The sequence below is a fragment of the Puma concolor genome, chromosome C2 (assembly GCF_028749965.1).
Source record: "Puma concolor isolate L17-30 chromosome C2, mPumCon1.1.hap2, whole genome shotgun sequence".
Taxonomy (NCBI): domain Eukaryota; kingdom Metazoa; phylum Chordata; class Mammalia; order Carnivora; family Felidae; genus Puma; species Puma concolor.
Genome location: NC_141675.1, coordinates 91,024,674 through 91,047,072, shown reverse-complemented (window position 1 = coordinate 91,047,072; position 22,399 = coordinate 91,024,674). Strand labels below are relative to the sequence as shown.

Here is a 22,399-nt window from a genome sequence, read left to right as displayed (position 1 = left end):
CATGCTGTCTTGATGATTACAGCTTTGTAGTAGAGGCTAAAGTCTGGGATTGTGATGCCTCCTGCTTTGGTCTTCTTCTTCAAAATTATTTTGGCTATTCGAGGCCTTTTGTGGTTCCATATGAATTTTAGGATTGCTTGTTCTAGTTTTGAGAAGAATGCTGGTGCAATTTTGATTGGGATTGCATTGAATGTGTAGATAGCTTTGGGTAGTATTGACATTTTGACAATATTTATTCTTCCAATCCATGAGCACGGAATGTTTTTCCATTTCTTTATATTAGAAGATCAACTTTTAATTTAGGATAGGGGTCCATCCAAGTTGACCTAACAAAAGACAGATTATGAAAAAGTCCATGTATTGCTTGACTTCTGTAAGTCCCCACTTTAACCTGAAGACTGTAATGGTATCCTGGATCACCAGACAGCAGACACTTGAAAAACGGTGGAATCTGGGATTTGATATTGTTCTAAGAAAGAGAAGTTTTTTTATTAAAGTAATACACAATTAGAACTTATTTTAATATTAACATAAAGTTTTCTTTTAATCCAGACCAAGTCTGCATAATATTTTCTGTAGTCTCTGAGTTTAAGTATGTTTTCCTATTTTAGCTTTTTTGTTTTCCTAAATAAAATTATTTACTTTATTTTGGAGTCTGGTTAATAGTTATTTGACAGACATTACTTTTCAGGTCTTTTTCTCTGTTACATTTTGATTTCTTGACTTTTTTCTCTTTCTGACCTTTTGACTCCTCTTCCAACAGTCTAGCGTGAATTTTTTTCTATATTATTATTTTCTGAAGTCTACATATACTCGATCACAGGGTCAATATGTTAAGTTAAATACCATGTCATACTTTTACCTTTTTTGTTTTCTTTTTGAAACATTTTATTATGGAAAAAATTTAAACATATACAAAGTAAACAGAATGGTATAATGAACTCTTAGGTACTCATCACCCAGCTATAACTGTATCAGCATTTTGCCATTCTTGTTTCATCTGTATCTCCATCCACTCTGCACTCATCTACTTGATAATATATTTCTGTGGTTCTTTAAGGGAAATTAGCACATACTAAAATGCACAAATCTTTGTCATGTGGTTTAGATACACAGATATATTTGTGTAAACCACACTCTGTTTTAAAGTAGAGGTTTTATTATTCAGGTATGAAAGGTCAACAGATCAGAAGACATCTGCCACTGAAAAGGTAGTTTGTTATACTCCAGTCCCAAGAGAAGGGTGCATACTACACCAGGGACCACGTGGGGAAGTGTTAGTGTTGGTCAGGAGGTAAAGGAGTGGGAGGAAAATGTGAGCAAGAGCCTCTTTTGTGTTTTCCCCAGGAAGGACCTGGAGGGGCAAGTTTAGGATTGGGTAGCTTCAGTACTTCTAGCAGGCTCTGGGACATAGGGCTGTTCTTAGTTGTCTGATACTAAGGGGATGATTTGGGAGGCGGATAGTGGACCTGAGTGTGAGAGCCCCATAGAGGAGATAAAGTGTGGGCTGTGCATTAGGGAGTTTGCTTTTGAAAAGCACTCTTGCAGGTAAGTTGTTTGCTATCTCTAGGGATTAGGCCATCCTTTAGGGTCAGCAAGGCCCCAAGATATCAAAGCATCAGAAATACAGAATATGATAAAAAACCTAATACATATCCCATCACAATATAGAACATTTCCATCTCCCCATGAAGGTCCTTCCTGTCTCTTCCAAATCTTTGCCCCCGCCCCCCCCCCTCCAGACAACCATTGTTTGGATTTTTTTACACTCAAGTTATTTTTAGTTTTGTTTGCTCTAGAACTTTATATAAACAAGATTATATAGTGTGACTCCTGTATTCAGCTTCTTTTAGTACAGTGTCATACAGTATGTCTCTGTAGTTTGATCCTTTTTATTGCTGAGTAGTAGTCATTGTATGAACGTGCCACAATCTGTTTATTCGTTCTCCTGCTGATGGACATTCACTTGTTTCCACTTTGGGATTATAAAGCTATTACAGACATCATCTTTTGTTGACAGGTTTTCATTTGTTTTGAATAAATATTAGCAGTGGAGCTTGCATGCATACACCAATAAGTAAAATAGGAGAGAAAATGTGATACATGTTCCAAGGGAGATCAACAGAGGGAAATAGGAAGTACCACTTTTAGGCCCTGGGGCCTTGAAGGACATGCAGGCTTTTGACAGACGATGATAAGAAAGGGCCTCACTGATGAAAAGAAAAGTGTGTTTTTAATACCATAAAATTAGTCTCATTCAGTCATAATTTAGCAATAAGTTATGCTCATTTAGATGGAACCGACCTGAAATTTCTCTTGAATGTTCCCAAACCTGTTTCTCCAGATATTTGGGGCATGATTGAATGACTATACCTCCTGAACTTTGTCCTTGCTCAAAGAATAGGCACTGTGGTATTATGATGAGGTTTGAAGGTTAGAATGGTACTATCTTCTTGAATCTTCATAATGACTGTTCTGGTATTCTCTTTCATCATTTTTCCTTTCTCTTGACTCTTCTGTGTCCTTTTCACTGAATTTTTTCATTCCACTTATAAATGTATTAAAATCTCCCTTTTCCACCCCATTACGGAGGAAAAATAGTTATTGCTCAGTCCTAGTATATCTGTCAAGCTGTCATCCTGTTAAACTGCAGTAGCATTCACTTAATGCTTCCATCTCTTACCATCAACAGTTATTTAACCTCTTGCAGTCCGAATTTTGTCTTCAACCGCTCCTCTGAAACTTTTATAAAGGGTCAACAACCTTAGTCAATAAATCTAATAATCTTTTTATCTTTTTGAGTTCAGACTGTCTTTGGTCTGTCCATAGGCGTTGTTACCATATCTTTCTTCCAGATGTTCTCCCCTTCCTAGGCTTCATTAAGCTCTTTCCTCCTCTTGTTCTTCTACATCTGTCTTGCCTGACTCCTCTTCCTCTTGGTAAAGGTAGTGTTTACCAAGGATTTGCCCTTGGCCTACTTTCTTTAGTAATCTCACCCCAACCCTTCCTTTCAAAGGCAGACCTCATCTGTTTCTCCAGCTCTACTACTGTTCCATTCTTCCCTTGCTTGTGAAACATGCCTCATTATCACTACAAGTTTGAGTTTGAGATCTTTAAAATGTCTCCATTCTTTTTTTTTAAAGCTTTTTCTTTTTTTTAATGTTTATATATTTTTGAGAGAGAGAGACAGAGCATGAGCAGGGGAGGGGCAGAGAGACAGAAGGAGACGCAGAATCCGAAGCAGGCTCCAGGCTCTGAGCTGTCAGCACAGAGCCTGACATGGGGCTCAAACTCACGGACCATGAGATCATGACCTGAGCCGAGGATGAACGCATAACCGACTGAGACACCGAGGCACCCCACAGTGTCTCCATTCTTGATCAAACCTGAGTTTCTTCTGGTGGGTTTGTTGGTAGCACCCTCGTCTTTCCAATCATCCACACTTAAAACCTTGACATTTTCTTTAATTTTTTCCCTTTTGTCCCCCATATCTAATTAGTTGCTATATCTACTAATTTTAACCCCTGTAATATATAATATTACTTACCTCTTTCTTCTTCATTCCTGCTGTCATTATCCTAATTTAGGCTCTTATTTCAGTCAGTCTTTTACAATGACTCTCTAATGAACTTCCTAAGGTAGATTTGTAGAAAGAGCATGGGCTTTGCAGTCTTACAGATAGACCCAAGTGCTAATTGTGAAGATGACACTTACTAGCTGTCTGACTTATAGCAAATTATTTAACTTCCATTTACCGATGAGAAAATTCAGACACCAAGTTAGTCATACCTGCCTTATGAAACACTGCATTTTGAAGGATAAGTGGGATGATGTGTACCTAGTGAGAAAGCACTGAAAAAAATAGTCTTCCTGCTTTTAATCTCTACAATCCATTAATAGATTAATATTCTTTAAGCATAGCTTTAAGCATATCAGTCTTTTACTCTTCAGTGTTTCCCCATTGTCTAACTTGCTCATAATTTTTAGCCTCGTATTTCCAAATGTCTGTAAATTTGCTTCAATCTCCCTTTCTGACCTTATTTCTTCCTACTCTTCATAAACATCGTTTTAAGCCAAACAAAACCACTAGGAATGCCCAATGGCAAAGTGGTTAAGAGAATGCGTTGTATAGTCAGGCTACCTGGATTTACATCCCAATTCATTTACTTACTTTGGGCAAATTACTGAATCTCCCTAAAGCTTAGTTTCCTGTCTGAAAAGAACAGGGATAATTATAGTGTCTACTTCAGTGGGTTCTTAGAAGGATGAAATGAGATATGCATATAAGCACTTGTGCCTGGCATATTGAAGGCAGCCACTGTTAGTAGGATTGGCAGAGGTAGTAGTTATTTATGCTCATATTATTTGTGTCTCATTTCCACTTCTATGCTAAACATTCTTTTGTCTGCATGAAATACTGTTCTTCCCATTTGTATCTGTCTAAATTTTAATCATCTTTAAAGATCTTCCCTGGTTTTCTTACCACCCCTATATCACCACCTTCCTCCTAGTTATCTCTCCTTTTCAGAATTCCTTAACTCTGTTACTTTAGAATGCTTTACTTTCATAGGCTTATCTTTTTCCCTTCAAAAAACTTTGAAGTATCTTGAGGGCAGATTGTGTAAATCATTTTTTGTATTTCCTTTTTTTTTTTTTAAGTTTATTTATTTTGAGAGAGAGAAAGAGAGAACAGGGGAGGGGCAGAGAGAGAATCCCAAGCAGAGAATCCCAATCCCACACTGTCAGTGCAGAGCTGGACATGGGGCTTGATCTCACAAACCATGAGATAATGACCTGAGGCAAATGAAGAGTTGGATGCTTAACTGACTGAGCCACCCAGGGCCCCCATTTTTTGTATTTTCTAAAGCACAGCATCTTATACAGAATCGTGCCAAAGAATAATTGCTGAATAAATATATTAATTCTCTATAAGCAGTAGCGTTTTGGTTCCAAGAGATTTACTCTTCTTTAGGAACTTTTGTAAACTCTTCATTAATCATTGCTTCATGAAAAATTTAATTTTGTCTTGAAAATGCCATATTGGGCTCCAGGAGACTAATTAAAGAAAAGGCATTGTAGCAGAAGACAATACTAGCTACAGTTTTTGTAGCTGACCAGGTGACACTGCTTTGGATTCAACAACATGTTTTTTTTTCTACATTGCCTCTCATTGTTCCAAATCCACTCTGTACCTAGTAGTGGATTTGGCCTATCATAGTGCCAAATTGAAGTGTGAAGTAAGCATTTATGCATAATAACATCTAAAATTTATTTTACTGAAATAGAAAATAGCATATATCACATAATAAATACATTAAAATGTGATTAAGTATCTTATTCAGTTTGTTAACATGAGAAATTGTCCTTAAGGATTGTCACCCTCATGTGGTATGTTGTTGAAATTTTTTCTTGGTAACCATGCCCACAGGTCCTGGTGGGGAAGGGGTGGGAGTGGGTGAATGTCTACTAGAGAATTTCTTTCCCACAGTGATTTGGCATAGCTCCAGTCTATCCTTCAGCATAATACATGCCTTGTCCTTTTTAAAAGAGGCTTGTCATTTGTTTTCATGCTTTTAAAAATATTTCTGGTCATTTTTAAATAATTTTAATAGTAAATAATAAATTGTATGCTATAATTATAAAGAGAGGTTCCAAGGCAAAGAGACAAATAGTATAAACTTAATATTTATCTAGTCATATTATTTATTTCTTAAATAGATACTGATCAGCATATTAAAATGTTAATATTTTTCCATTCAAGAATGGCCCTTCTGTACCTAACCATAAATAGCTGAGATTTTTTAAATTATAGTACAGCATATTATTTGTTTTTTTTTTTTGTAAGGTAAGCTTGTATATTTTATTTATTTTATTTTTTTTAAATATGAAATGTATTGTCAAATCGGTTTCCATTCAATACCCAGTGCTCATCCCAGCAGGTGCCCTCCTAAATACCCATCACCCACCCGCCCCTCCCTCCCACCCCCATCAACCCTCAGTTTATTCTCCGTTTTTAAGAGTCTCTTATGTTTTGCTTCCTCCCTCTCTAACCTTTTTTTTTTTCCTTCCCCTCCCCCATGGTCTTCTGTTAAGTTTCTCAGGATCCACATAAGAGTGAAAACATATGGTATCTGTCTTTCTCCGTATGACTTATTGCCCTTAGCATAACACTCTCCAGTTCCATCCACATTCCTACAAAAGGCCATATTTCATTCTTTCTCATTGCCATGTAGTATTCCATTGTGTATATAAATCACAATTTCTTTATCCATTCATCAGTTGATGGACATTTAGGCTCTTTCCGTAATTTGGCCATTGTTGAAAGTGCTGCTATAAACATTGGGGAACAAGTGCCTCTGTGCATCAGCACTCCTGTATCCCTTGGGTAAATTCCTAGCAGTGCTATTGCTGGGTCATAGGGTAGGTCTATTTTTAATTTTCTGAGGAACCTCCACACTGTTTTCCAGAGGGGCTACACCAATTTGCATTCCCACCAACAGTGCAAGAGGGTTCCCGTTGCTCCACATCCTCTCCAGCATCTATAGTCTCCTGATTTGTTCACTTTAGCCACTCTGACTGGCATGAGGTGATATCTGAGTGTGGTTTTGATTTGTATTTCCCTAATGAGGAGCAATGTTGAGCATCTTTTCATGTGCCTGTTGGCCATCCGGATGTCTTCTTTAGAGAAGTGTCTATTCATGTTTTCTGCCCGTTTCTTCACTGGGTTCTTTGTTTTTCGGGTGTGGACATTTGCAAATATCTTTTCCCATTCCGTTGGTTGCCTTTTAGTTTTGTTGGTTGTTTCCTTTGCTGTGCAGAAGCTTTTTATCTTCATGAGGTCCCAATAAGTCATTTTTGCTTTTAATTCCCTTGCCTTTGGGGATGTGTCGAGTAAGAGATTGCTACGGCTGAGGTCAGAGAGGTCTTTTCCTGCTTTCTCCTCTAGGGTTTTGATGGTTTCCTGTCTCACATTCAGGTCCTTTATCCATTTTGAGTTTATTTTTGTGAATGGTGTGAGAAAGTGGTCTAGTTTCAGTCTTCTGCATGTTGCTGTTCAGTTCGCCCAGCACCATTTGTTAAAGAGACTGTCTTTTTTCCATTGGATGTTCTTTCCTGCTTTGTCAAAGATTAGTTGGCCATACGTTTGTGGGTCTAGTTCTGGGGTTTCTATTCTATTCCAGTGGTCTGTGTGTGTCTGTTTTTGTGCCAATACCATGCTGTCTTGATGATTACAGCTTTGTAGTAGAGGCTAAATGCCTCCTGCTTTGGTCTTCTTCTTCAAAATTATTTTGACTATTCGAGACCTTTTGTGGTTCCATATGAATTTTAGGATTGCTTGTTCTAGTTTTGAGAAGAATGCTGGTGCAATTTTGATTGGGATTGCATTGAATGTGTAGATAGCTTTGGGTAGTATTGACATTTTGACAATATGTATTCTTCCAATCCATGAGCATGGAATGTTTTTCCATTTCTTCATATCTTCTTCAGTTTCCTTCATAAGCTTTCTATAGTTTTCAGCATACAGATCTTTTACATCTTTGGTTAGGTTTATTCCTAGGTATTTTATGCTTGGTGCAATTGTGAATGGGATCAGTTTCTTATTTGTCTTTCTGTTGTTTCATTATTAGTGTATAAGAATGTAATTGATTTCTGTACATTGATTTTGTATCCTGCAACTTTGCTGAATTCATGTATCAGTTCTAAGAGACTTTTGGTGGAGTCTGTCGGGTTTTCCATGTATAATATCATGTCATCTGCAAAAAGTGAAAGCTTGACTTCATCATTGCCAATTTTGATGCCTTTGATTTCCTTTTGTTGTCTAATTGCTGATGCTAGCACTTCAACACTATGTTAAACAACAGTGGTGAAAGAGGACATCCCTGTCATGTTCCTGATCTCAGGGAGAAAGCTCTCAGTTTTTCCCCATTGAAGATGATATTAGCTGTGAGCTTTTCATAAATGGCTTTTTTGATGTTTAAGTATGTTCCTTCTATCCCGACTTTCTTGAGGGTTTTTATTAAGAAAGGATGCTGAATTTTGTCAAATGCTTTTTCTGCATCAATTGACAGGATCATATGGTTCTTATCTTTTCTTTTATTAATGTGATGTATTACATTGATTGATTTGTGAATGCTGAATCAGCCCTGCAGCCCAGGAATGAATCCCACTTGATCATGGTGAATAATTCTTTTTATATGCTGTTGAATTTTTTTTTTTTAATTTTTTTTTCAACATTTATTTATTTTTGGGACAGAGAGAGACAGAGCATGAATGGGGGAGGGGCAGAGAGAGAGGGAGACACAGAATCGGAAACAGGCTCCAGGCTCCGAGCCATCAGCCCAGAGCCTGACGCGGGGCTCGAACTCACGGACCGCGAGATCGTGACCTGGCTGAAGTCGGACGCTTAACCGACTGCGCCACCCAGGCGCCCCTATATGCTGTTGAATTTGATTTGCTAGTATCTTATTGAGAATTTTTGCATCCATATTCATCAGGGATATTGGCCTGTGATTCTCTTTTTTTGCTGTGTCTCTGTCTGGTTTAGGAATGAAAGTAATGCTGGCTTCATAGAATGAGTCTGGAAGTTGTCCTTCCCTTTTTGTTTTTTGGAATAGCTTGAGAAGGATTGGTATTATCTCTGCTTTAAATGTCTGGTAGAATTCCCCTGGGAAACCATCTGGTCCTGGACTCTTATTTGTTGGGAGATTTTTGATAACTGATTCAATTTCTTTGCTGGTTATGGGTCTGTTCAAGCTTTCTATTTCTTCGTGTTTGAGTTTTGGAAGTGTGTAGGTGCTTAGGAATTTGTCCATTTCTTCCAGGTTGTCCAGTTTGTTGGCATACAATTTTTCATAGTATTCCCTGATAATTGCTTGTATTTCTGAGGGATTGGTTGTAATAATTCCATTTTCATTCATGATTTTATCCATTTGGGTCATCTCCCTTTTCTTTTTGAGAAGCATGGCTAGAGGTTTATCAATTTTGTTTATTTTTTCAAAAAACCAACTCTTGGTTTCATTGATCTGCTCTACAGTGTTTTTTTTTTTATTCTATATTGTTTATTTCTGCTCTTATCTTTATTATTTCTCTTCTTCTGCTGGGTTTGGGGTGTCTTTGCTGTCCTGCTTCTGTTTCCTTTAAGTGTGCTGTTAGATTTTGTATTTGGGATTTTTCTTGTTTCCTGAGATAGGGCTGGATTGCAATGTCTTTTCCTCTCAGGACTGCCTTCTCTGCATCCCAAAGCATTTGGATTGTTGTATTTTCATTTTCATTTGTTTCCATATATTTTTAAATTTCTTCTCTAATTGCCTGGTTGACCCATTCATTCTTTAGTAGGGTGTTCATAGCATTGTGGTCTGAAAGTATGCATGGTATGATCTCAATTCTTGTATACTTATGAAGGGGTGTTCTGTGACCCAGTATGTGATCTATGTTGGATAATGTTCCATGTGCACTCGAGAAGAAAGTATATTCTGTTGCTTTGGGATGCAGAGTTCTAAATATATCTGTCAAGTCTATCTGATCCAATGTATCATTCAGGGCCCTTGTTTCTTTATTGATCCTGTGTCTAGATGATCTATCCATTGTTGTAAGTGGAGTATTAAAGTCCCCTGCAATTACTACATTCTTATCAATAAGGTTGCTTATGTTTGTGATTAATTGTTTTATATATTTGGGGGCTCCCGTATTCAGCGCATAGACATTTATAATTGTTAGCTCTTCCTAATGGATAGACCCTATAATTATTATATGATGCCCTTCTTCATCTCTTGTTACAGCCTTTAATTTGAAGTCTAGTTTGTCTGATATAAGTATGGCTACTCCAGCTTTCTTTTTACTTCCAGTAGCATGATAGATAGATCTCCATCCCCTCACTTTCAATCTGAAGGTGTCCTCAGGTCTAAAATGAATCTCTTGTAGACAGCAAGTAGATGGGTCTTGTTTTTTTATCCATTCTGTTACCCTATGTCTTTTGATTGGAGCATTTAGTCAATTTACATTCAGTGTTATTATAGAAAGATATGGGTTTAGAGTCATTGTGATGTCTGTAGATTTCATGCTTGTAGTGATGTCTCTGGTACTTTGTGGTCCTTGCAACATTTAACTCACAGAATCCCCCTTAGGATCTCTTTGTAGGGCTGGTTTAGTGGTGATGAATTCCTTCAGTTTTTGTTTGTTTGGAAAGACCTTTATCTCTCCTTCTATTCTGAATGACAGACTTGCTGGATAAAGGATTCTCGGCTGCATATTTTTTCTGTTCATCACATTGAAGATTTCCTGCCATTCCTTTCTGGCCTGCCAAGTTTCAGTAGATAGGTCTGTTACTAGTCTTATTGGTCTCCCTTTATATGTTAGAGTGTGTTTATCTCTATCTGCTTTCAGAATTTCTCTTTATCCTTATATTTTGCCAGTTTCACTATGATATGTCGTGCAGAAGATGGATTCACGTTATGTCTGAAGGGAGTTCTCTGTGCCTCTTGGATTTCAATGCCTTTTTCCTTCCCCAGATCAGGGAAGTTCTCAGCTCTGGTTTGTTCAAGTACACCTTCAGCCCCTTTCTCTCTCACTTCCTCTTCTGGAATTCCTATTATACGGATATTGTTGCGTTTGATTGCATCACTTAGTTCTCTAATTCTCCCCTCATACTCCTGGATTTTTTTTATCTCTCTTTTTCTCAGCTTCCTCTTTTTCCATAATTTTATCTTCTAATTCACCTATTCTCTCCTCTGCCTCTTCAATCCGAGTGGTGGTCACCTCCATTTTATTTTGCACCTCATTTATAGCATTTTTTAGCTCCTCGTGACTATTTCTTAGTTCCTTGATCTCTGTTGCAATAGATTCTCTGCTGTCCTCTATACTTTTTTCAAGCCCAGTGATTAGTTTTATGATGATTATTCTAAATTCTTCTTCCATTATAATGCTTAAATCATTTTTGTTCAATTCGTTAGCTGTTGCTACTTCCTGGAGTTTCTTTTGAGGAGAGTTCTTCTATTTTGTCATTTTGGATAGTCCCTGGAGTGGCGCAGAACTGCAGGGCACTTCCCCTGTGCTGTCTGGAGTAACTTGTGTTGGTGGCAGGGGCCACAGTCAGACCTGATGTCTGTCTCCAGCCCACTGCTGGAGCCACAGTCAGACTGGTGTGTACCTTATCTTCCCCTCTCCCAGGGGCAGGACTCACTGTAGAGTGGTGTGGCCCCTGTCTGGGCTACTTGCACACTGCCAGGCTTGTGGTGCTGCTTTGATGGGATCTGGTGTATTAGCTGGGGTGGATCCGCAAGGTGCACAGGGGTGGAAGGGGCAGGCATAGCTTGCTTTGCTATCAGTGGTCCCCTGAGGGAGTAGTCCTGCAGCACCGGGAGGGAGGCCAACCCGTCGGAGGGATGGATCCACAGAAGCACAGTGTTGGGTGTTTGCGCGGTGCAGGCAAGTTCAGTGAACTGGGTCCCTTTGGGGTTTCAGCTCGGCTGGGGGATGGGAAAGGGAGATGGCGCTGGCCAGCGCCTTTGTTCCCCACCGAGCTGAGCTCTGTCTTCCAGGGCTCAACACCTGTCCCTCCCCCTGTCCTCTCGCCCTCACGCTCTCTGAGCAGAGCTATTGACTTATAACATTCCAGATGTTAAGTCCCACTGGCTGTCAGGACTCACGCAGGCAGGCCGACCCCTCCACTTTTGCAAGCCAGACTCAGGGGCTTTGCCTTGCTAGGCGGGCTGGCTGCCCCTCCACTGCACCAGCTCCCTCCTGCTAGTCCGTGTAGCATGCACTGCCTCTCTGCCCTTCCTACCCTCTTCCGTGGGCCTCTCGTCTATGCTTGGCTCTGGAGAGTCTGTTCTGCTAGTCTTCTGGCCATTTTCTGGGTTATTTAGGCAGGCATGGGTGGAATCTAAGTGACTGGCAGGATGAGGTGAGCCCAGCATCCCCCTGCACCGCCATCTTCCCTGGATTTCTAAGCTTGTATATTTTAGAAGTGTGATTTATGTAATCTGTTCAGTTGTCAGGTTTTATTTTTAAGGTTCATATTAAGGATTTCTTATTAGAGGCCAGTTTTTCCTTACTACTGAGAAGGGGTGGGGAGGGATGAACAGAGAGTACAAAACATGACTAATTGGTAGACCAGTTGCATAGATTAAAAAAAAATTTTTTTTAATGTTTATTTTTGAGAGAGAGAGAGTGAGTGAGCAAGGAAGGGGCAGACAGAGGGGTAGAGAGAGATGGAGACATAGAATCCAAAGCAGGCTCCAGGCTCTGAGCTGTCAGCACAGAGCCTGATGTGGAGTTCAAACCCATAGACCACAAATCATGACCTGAGCTGAAATCGGACGTTTAACTGACTGAGTCACCCAGGCACCCCAAGTTGCATAAATTTTTAAATTGTGACTTTTTTTCTCTACTGATATACAACTTAGTCTTAATACTTTACAAAGACATTGAATTTTTTGTTTTCATATTAAAATCTCAAGGAAACTGATTAAGAGACCAAGCAATCAGCTTGGGCACAGAAGAAACTTAAGAAAATGTTATCCCATATTAGCATTTTCTGCTGAACTTGAGGAATAAATACTTTTTGTGATATTTGGGGTTTTATGTTTCAGTGACCTGTTTAGGGAAACTTTTCTGCTATAAGGGCTGAATATAAGTTGCAAAGATTTAAGCCTTTCCTGATATTAATGTTCCACCTCATTAACTTCATTGTCAGCGCTTTTACACTTCATTGATTTAAATAAAATGATATAACTGTAGTTCTGTCCTTTCTCTGGCTCTCTCTCCTTTTTGAGGTCTAGATGATTGTGTATTTAGTTTTGTATTTTCATTTAGACTCCGTTGTTAATTTTGTTAAGCCCAAGATGAGGATAAAGGGAAATTATGGTATAACTAAATGTCTTACCCTGCTGAAGCCCTGACAGATAAGGGAATGCATTTGTTGAGATAAACCAATCACTTTCTTTTTTAGCTAGTGCTTTAACATTTGTTATGGTCTTCAGGTGCTCCTCAGAGATCATGAACTTCTATTCTATTGTGAAGTTCAGATTGGTGATTATATAGGAGCTTTCACATATATCCCATGGTATTTTTAGACCTGGAACCCAAATAATGGAGAGCTTGGCTTTAAAAAAGCAAGCTATGTTTGTCCTTAAAAATGTTATCTAAGCATTTTCAGTAAAATAGGAATTATGCAATGATTTCTCAAGGAAAGTCACCTTTGCAAATATTTGCAATTACTTCCAAGTGGTAGACCTATTTAGGCAGTAAGGTTTTTTTTTTTGCATGATTTACTGCCAGATGTGAGCCCTCCTTAGCACCATATACCCCAAGTGCGAGTTAGATGTCTTTGTTAACATTTAGAGAAAAAGAACTTAATGAACTTGAGTTCGGGGCAACGAAGCTGTCATGTTGCCAAGATGTTTTGCATTAAAAAATAATTACTAACATATTAATAAATAACTTTATGAAGATTAATCCGTATTTGACCCTTAAATTTAAATATTTAGCAAAGAATTTCATTTTACAGAAGTTAGGTGCTGACATGAGATAGTGGTGTTCATTTCTAACCATTTCTTTTATTTTCCAGCTCACCAGCGACTAGAACCAGCAACTTTGTCAGCAATTGTGGCATTTATCCTCAGTCTTTTATGTGGAGCTCTGAATTTAATTCGAGGTTTTCATGCCATAGAAAGTCTTTTGCAGGTACTGTGCTGATTTTGCAATTTCAGGTGACTGTGCCTGTTGCTTCTACTTGTTACTCAGTTGATTTGAATTGATCTGGGTATTAGTACAATTTACGTTGCATGCTCAAATTCTGTATTCTTTATGCCAGCCCTGGTCTCCCCTTCCTCTAAGAACAATGATTTCTAGTTGGCCTCTTTGACTCAATTAGCATGTATTTATTTATAATTTACTCTGCAGGAGGCACTGTAGGTGGATACTCTGGGGACACCAAGGTATGTGTGACATGAACACTGCAGTCTCAGAGCCTAGAGTTGAATTGGGAGGGGGCAAAGCCATCCATCAATAATTACCAAGTACATAGAGTTTGGAAGAGGAGCAGTCACTGCGAGTCAGGATAGGAGAAGACTGTGGAGGAGGGGTGAGCTGGACCTAGAAGGATCTGAGTGGAAAGAGAGGAATGGAAAAAAAAAAAAGAGGGCATTTATGGGCAGGTTTTTGTCCCACTTTTATGTATTTCTACCTTGTTATCTCCTTTTTTTTTTCCTTTTTAATTGGAGGCTACCAGAAACCACTATTTTTTTTTTTTTTCAAATATTGCCAACGATTCTGTTTTCCAGTGGAGTTTTCTCAGAGACTCTGGCTATCAGAATATACTAACTTTTTCTCTTTTATAAAGTTTTTGAAACTTCCTTTCTTAAAGTTTAGCACATTTCAGACTGGACAGCTTTCCTTACCTTTGTTTCTGCTCACTTTCTCTGAAGATTTTTTCTTGACACTTGCACATATAAATAAATTCTCTGTTTTTGGTCAGCATTAAGCTCAGAATACCAGTTGTAAAAAAAACCACTTAACATGCCTTATATTCTTTTTCAAAATTGCTTGTTTTGTTTGGGGAACACTCAGAGAGTACCATTCTGAGTACCCTCTGAATGTTGTCAGCTCTTTGAAGCCAGTAGCAGAGCACATCACAAGTTTCAGGCAGCTGAGCTGTCCCTTGGGTGGGGAGGAGGAGTGTCTCATGACTTTTTAATTCTTCTTTCAAATATCCTGAGCCCTCAGGTAAAGCTCCTCTTCCCTTTCAGGCACAGTGTCCCTTCGTGTTCCTGCCCCTGTTCCCTAGCCAGGTCAGCTTTATTCCAGCAGGAGTTCAATTTTGAGCCAGTTAGACAGCCTGCCAAAAAGAAACAAAGGCAATTTGGAGACCACTGACTGAAAAAGTTAATAAATAAGATATTCTCTCCCCTCCCCACCTTTTTTTTTTTAAACTTGTTGTAGTGGAAAGAACTTGTTGTGTGGGTGTGTGAAGAGTTAGTTTTTATTTGTGGAGCAAAGAGAGTGTTGGTTCCAGTTCAGCTCCTGATTAGCTCTATGACCTTGAATAGTTCACTTTGGTTTCTGGTCTTCAGTTTCATTACTTATAAATGAAGGAGAAGGTTGGATTTGATGAGTATTTCTCAAAGTATGGAGCACATTTATCACAGGTTGCATAGTAGATGACTTTAGGTGGTTAGAGGGATGAATGTTTTTAATTTTAAGAGTTATGTATTTAATGTATATTAATGTATAATAACTGTATTTGGTAAGAGATAGTATCTGTTAATGATAGAGATATAAAATTTTTTTATGTTTGTTTGTTTTGGGGGGAGGAGAGGCAGAGATAGGGAGACAGAGGATCCAAAGCAGTCTGCCCCCTGTTAGTGCAAAGCCCAACGTGGGGTTCAAACCCTCAAATTGTAAGATCATGACCTGAGCTGAAGTCGGATGCTCAACTGACTGAGCCACCTAGGCACCCCTAAGATTTTCTTTTTAAAATAATTTTAATAAAATGCCAACTTTATGCATTTTATTAAGTAAATAGTGGTATAATTAGTATTTACAGTTGGCAAAAATTGTGAAGATGGTTTTCTGTGGTTAAAAAAAAATTCTCAAGTTGTTTGAAAGTAGCAAATTAGTAAGGGGAGGGGGCAGATCTGGGTAGAGAAGTTTTTGTGCTATAGAGCCGTACCATCCCTGACTCAGAAGACAGTGTACAAGTGTGAAACCTGGACCTTAGACCCTCCTTACTTTTAAAAGTCAGGCAAGGTTGTTGTATCTCACAAAACCTATTAAAGAAAGTAATTTCTGGGGTGCCTGGGTGGCTCAGTCATGCATTCGACTCTTGATTTAGGCCTGGGTCATGATGTCACAGTCATGGGATCGAGCCCTGTGTCAGACTCTGTGCTGAATGAACGTGGAGCCTGCTTGGGATTCTGTCTCTCCCTCTCTCTGCCTCTTTCTCTCACTCTCTCAAAATAAGTAAACATTTTAAAAAATAGCTTCTTTTAGGCACTTAGGTATCTTATCCCTCAGTTTCCTGATTCTTTCCTCCCTCTTCTGATTACTGACTTCAAAGCTAAGGAAAGTAGTATACACTACAGCTTTTGATGATTTTGAGCTGCTACAGCTGACTCATGCCTGCCTTGATGCCTAAGTATTCCATGTTTTCCCTCCGACCAGTAATGTCTTTGCCTCATTGCAGTTATTTAGGGTTCAGAAGAACAATAATCTGATTAAATGGATTATTACGTGTAACTGGCTGATAGCTCTGAGATTACTCGGCCTGTTTACACTTTAAAAAGACATTACAGACCAATGTAACTCATGAACACAGAAAACTCCTCAACAAGATATTAACAAATTGAATCCGATGATATATAAAAAGAATCATACCACAGCTGAGTGGATTTATTCCAGGTATGCAAGGCTGGTGCAACATTCGACAGTTAATATAATCTGTCACATCAACAGGCTAAAGAAGAAAAATCATAGGATCGTGTCTTGCATACAGAAAAAGCATGTGACAAAATCCAATACCTATTCATGAACTCACCACAAGCTAGGTATGAAGGGGAACTTCCTCAACTTGATAAAGAACATCTACAGAAACTCTACAGCTAACACCATACTTGATGAGAAACTAGATGCTTTGTCCCTAAGATCAGGAACAAGACAAGGATGTCCTCTCTAACCATTCCTATTCAACATCGTACTGGGAAACCTAGTTAATGCAGTAAGACAAGAAAACAGAAGGCATACAGTTTGGGAAAGAAGGAGTACAACTGTCTTTATTCACAGATGTTCTGATTATGTAGACAATCCCGAAGAACTGACAAATTCCTAGAATTCATAAATGATATAGCACAGTTATTGGTTCCAAAGTTAATATATAAAAGTCAATTACTTTCCTACATATCAGCAAGGAACAGTTGAAATTTGAAATTTAAAAAACAATACCATTTATATTGGCACCCCCCAAAATGAGGCGCTTAAGAATAAATCTGACAAAACATATATAAGATCTGTGTGAGAAAAACTATAAAACTGTGATAAAAGAGATCAAAGAAGATCTGAATAAATCTTCTGAATTATCTGAATAAATGGAGTGACATTCCATTTATAGTGACATTCCATGTTCATGAGTGGGAAGATTCGTTGTTAAGATGTCAGTTCTTCCTAACTTGATCTATAGATTCAGCACAATCCCAATCAAAATCCCAGCTAGTTATTTTGTAGATACTGACAAAGTGATCCTAGTAAGGACAGGTAAAAGCCAACATAATACTGAGAAAAAGGAAATCAAAGGACTGACACTACCCAACTTCAAGATTTACTGTTAAGCTATAATAATTAAGACAGTGTGGTGTTGGCAAAACAATAGACAAATGGATCAATAGAACAAAATAGCTCAGAAACATACCCATAAAAGTATAGTCAACTGATCTTTGACAAAGGAACAAAAGCAATTCAGTGGAGAAAGAATAATATTTCAACAAATGGTGCTGAAACAGACATCCACATGCAAAAAAAAAAAAAAAATCTGGAGACAGATTTTACACCTTGAATTAAACAACTTAACTCAAAATGGATCACAGACCTAAATGTAAGGTACAAAACTTTTAAAAGATATCAGGAGAAAACCTGGATGACCTTGGGTTTGGTAATGACTTTTTATATACAACATCAAAAGCATGACCCATGAAAGTTTAAAAAGTTTTGTCCCGTGAAGGACATTAAGAGAATGAGAAGATAAGCCACAGGGTAGGAGAAAATGTTTGCAGGACACATCTGACAAATGGCTTGTATCCAAAACATACAAAGAACTCTTAAAACTTAAACAATGCAATTAAAAATTGGGCAAAAGAACTGAACAGGCACCCCACCAAAGTAGATATCCAGGTGGAAACAAAGCATATGAAAAGATGTCCAACATCATATGTCACTAAGGAATTGCAAATTAAAACAACAATAAGAAACTACTAAACTATTAGAATGGCAAAACAAAACAAAACACTGGCAGTACTGAATGTTAGTGAGGATATATAACAATATGAAGTCTTCATTCGTTGCTGGTGGTAGTGCAAAATGGCAGTCATTTTGGAAGACAGTTTGGCTGTTTCTCACAAAGCTAAGCATAGCCTTACTATATAATGCAGCAATCATACTCCTATGTATATTTACCCAAATGAATAGAAAACTTATATCTACCAGAAACCTGCACATGAATGTTTATATCCTAATTTCAAAAAACCAGAAGCAATTAAGATGTCCTTCAAAAGGTGAAAGAATAAACAATCTGTACAATGGAGTGTTATTCAGTGAGAAAAAGAAATAAGTTCTTAAGCCACAAAAAGACCTGGCTAAACCTGGGGTGCCTGGGTGGCTCAGTTGGTTAAGCATCCAACTTCGACTCAGGTCATGATCTCACAGTTTGTGAGCCCCGCATCGGGCTCTGTGCTGACAGTTCGGAGCCTGGAGCCTGCTTCAGATTCTGTGTCTCCATTTCAATCTGCCTCTCTCCTGTTCGTTCTCTGTCTCTGTCTCTCTCAAAATAAAGACATTTTAAAAAATTAAAAAAAAAAAAAATGGCTAAACCTTAAATGCCTGATGCTTAATGCAAGAGGCCAGTCTGAGGAAACTACATAGTTACATGATTCCAACTATTATGACATTCTGGGAAAGGCAAAACTATAGAAACAGTAAGTGAAAGGATTAGTGGTTGCCAGGGGTTTAGAGGGAGGTAGGAAGGGATGAACAGTTGGGACATGGGATTTTTAGGGCAGTGAAACTATTCTGTATGTTAATGTAAAGATGATTATTTCATTATACATTTGTCAAAACCCAAAGAATGTAGAACACAAAGAGTGAACCCTAATGTAAACTGTGGACTTTGGTTAATGATAATGTGTCGCTGTTGGCTCATCAGTTATAACAAATATACCACATTAATGTAAGATGTTAATGAGAAAATGGTGAACAGGGGAAAGAGCTGGGTATATGGGAACTCTTTGTAGTACACTTTCTGCTTAATTTTCTGTAAACCTATTCTAAAGATAAAAATCTATTAATTTAAACACACACGCATACACACCAACATTAAAACAAAGACCAGAAAGGGAGGAGCATTCTCTGGGCTTTAATTTTCATTAGGTGCAGCTCCACTTAGTAGTTAAAAGTATAGCTTGTTGCACCCAGCCAACTATTAGGGAATGGTGGATCGGCTTTCTCTTCTCATGAAGGAGCTGAGCCTTGTCCTTCACACAGGCAAGGAGGGGATGTCAGGGTCCCAGCCAGAGTGGAATGTGTCCAGGAATGTGATTCATGTTTTAAGGTCAAATGTACAACTTTGTGCCCTCAGAATAGTGGCCATTTTGAGAGAGCTAGAGACCCTCTGATCCTGTGCCCACCAGTCCCTCTCAGCTCAGCCCCAAGTACTCCCACCAAAGATGGCCTGGAAAAATAACAATATCTTTTAATCTGCATTTCTTTGCATAAAGAAACTCTGGAATGATAAACTTACAAATGCAGTAGGAACTGGATAGATGGGAAGCAGGGTAGGAATGAGACTCTTCATAATATATACCTTTGGTTATATTATTTTTACTTTTTGAACCATACTTGTTCAGATTTTAAGTAATCAAAATGAATATTTATTAGCACCTGTTATTTAAACTTGAAAAAAAGGCAACAACTTTTTTTTTAATGTTACTTATTTTTAGAGAGAGAGAGATGGTGCACACATGTGCGTGGGGGAGAGGAGAGGGAGAGAGAATCCCTAGCTGGCTCCACACTGTCAGCACAGAGCCAGATACAGGGCTTGATCTCACGAACTGTGAAATCGTGACCTGAGCCAAAACTGAGTCAGATGCTTAACCGACTGAGCTACCCAGGTGCCCCCCAAAAAAGACAACTTCTGTTAACCCAACTTAATAGGAGGATTTTCAAGTAACATTTCAGTAGAGTAAAGACAACTATTTTTATGGGGGTTAAAAGGAGCCTGAGCATTTTCCCTGGGTTTTTATAGTTTCTTACTGCCTCTACGAATCCACAGTTTGCCTAGAAGCTTCAAGTTGTTTGTCTTAAACAGTTCCTTAAGACTGTGATGCTGGAGTGTGAAGAAGCATGGGATAAATTACAAGTAGGGACAAAGAGAGCTTTTTTACCAGATCATTTTATAATTTGGGGACTCAGTAGATGCTTGTATCTTTGAGATGTGTCTTTCTAATGATTGATACGGAATTCTTTCCTTTTCCATTGTTGTCCTAGACTAAATTTATTCCAAACAATGTTTCCTTCTTACCTGATATAAGGAACTTTAAATTGGTCCATATGGGATTTTTAGCTGCCTAGAAAGTGTGGACACCTGGTTATTTTGTTCTTTTAGGAATGTTTTAAATCTTTGTTCTGCCATAGACACCTGATGTACTCCACATACACTTATCAATAATTGAGGTTTCTAAAACAGGGATGCTCAGAGAAAAGAACAAGGAAACAGAATGCAGAGTTGTGAGGTAGTTCATGGTAGTTTGTCACTCATAAGTAGTTTAAAAGGATTTTCTAGCAAATTCTGATCTCACATAAATCTCACTGCTTTTGGAAATTCACACTGCTTTTGGAAATTCATTGGACCAAAAGTAGAGATTGCTTGTGTTCCAATTATTGGGGATCTTATATCAATATAGAGGAAAATGTTCTGGTAAGTGGTGCTTGGCATTATTTTCCCATGTCTTGTTATAAGAATAATGAAGGAGCACAATGGAACGTTGGATGTATCTGCCTTCTGAGGATTCTGTATCCTGAAAGGTGGAATGGACAACAGGCAAACAGAAGGAGAGAATGAAATGTCAGAATGCAGAGGGCACTGATAACTTTAGTTTTAAGCAGGGTAGGATTAGGGGTACAAACTAGATTAATTTCCACAAGTACATCCTTTATAGCCCAGATCAACTGGAAAGAAAATATATACAAAATTGGGAACGTAAGGTCTTTTGCTTTTAATTTTCCCTCCTTGGGGTCTATTTTTGTGACTTGGATAAAAGGTCCTTTTTATTCTCACAAAAGCCATTGAACTTAAGCCTTCTGTCAACCTTCTCTGTGGTTCGTCTTTGTATTTTGTGTTATAAATAGTCTCTGGAGTCAATGTAGATAATTTTTGGTCAGTAAAAGTAGATCTTTTTGAGATGGTTGCTGTGTAGCCTTGAATGTAAATTCTAGGACTTGGGACTTAAACTTCCCTGTTTTGAAGTTACCTGTAGTAGAGTTACTCAGATCATGGTGGTCACAGAGGAGGCAGAAAGGCAGTACACAGATTAAGTGGTCTCAACATTTCTTTAATACTTAATCTAAGAGCCAAGGATTTATCTAGGGATATTTATAGATTTAGCTGAAAATATGTAATGTATTTCCTGAGTGTGAGTACATTGATATTAAAGTTTTTTTTTTTTTAATTTTTTTTTCAACGTTTATTTTTTTGGGGACAGAGAGAGACAGAGCATGAACGGGGGAGGGGCAGAGAGAGAGGGAGACACAGAATCGGAAACAGGCTCCAGGCTCTGGGCCATCAGCCCAGAGCCTGACACGGGACTCGAACTCACGGACCGCGAGATCGTGACCTGGCTGAAGTCAGACGCTTAACCGACTGCGCCACCCAGGCGCCCCTAAAGTTTACCTTTTTAAGACCACGAATTTTAACTACTCTTTTTGAATGCTAAAAATGATTACCACATTTATCTTCTAGTATGTAAGTTGTTGCCTAAGGCACATTTAAATTTGAGAACCTACATGAATCAACATTCCTGTGTATTTTTAACATCGTTTGAAGATTTGGCACAAGTTTGTTTCTTCTTAATGAATAACTGCTTCTTAGGGTAATAACAAGGAATTTATTAAAATATATAGCACTGAAGCATTTCTTTAGAATGTAAGTTCAAACTGGGGAGGTGTAGGATGAGTAGAGTTTTATATTAAGTTGGAAAATTTGATTTGGTGTTCATAGTAATGTGTAAATTAGATTATTTTCACTCATTTCCTAACTTTGTTCTGAGTTTAGAGATGTTAATGGGTTTATTGTGAATTGGCACCTCGCGAATGTATAATCTTTTATCACATCAGGTTTATGTTGTCTGTGTTCCTTTAAGGAGCCACCTTGAGACAGTGATATTAATTAGGCTTGTGTCAGTCTAGAAGTAATTTTCATGTGGTGCATTAGAGAAAAATTGAGTATTCTGATACAGCAGTAAAAATGCTGGCCTGGAATTTAGGATACCGGGGTCCCATGTGCCAGTAACTAACTTAGTGACCTTGGATGAGTTATTTGCCTTCTTGGATCTCATTTTCCTATTTTGTAAGATGCAGGTATTAAATTACATAGGCTCAAGGACCACTTCAGTACTAACGTTCTAAGACTCTCTGGTTCTGA

At 38.3% G+C, this 22,399-nt stretch overlaps 1 protein-coding gene across 3 annotated transcripts in view; it reads left to right on the top strand.

The window, feature by feature from the left end:
* SEC22A (SEC22 homolog A, vesicle trafficking protein) overlaps positions 1 to 22,399 on the top strand; it is a 79,904-nt gene that overhangs the window by 38,550 nt on the left and 18,955 nt on the right. For all 3 annotated transcript variants that reach the window (XM_086675236.1, XM_025913141.2, XM_086675237.1), the window contains one exon: positions 13,568 to 13,683. In XM_086675236.1, coding sequence (XP_086531362.1) covers positions 13,568 to 13,683 — 116 coding nt within the window. The remainder of the gene's footprint in view (positions 1 to 13,567; positions 13,684 to 22,399) is intronic.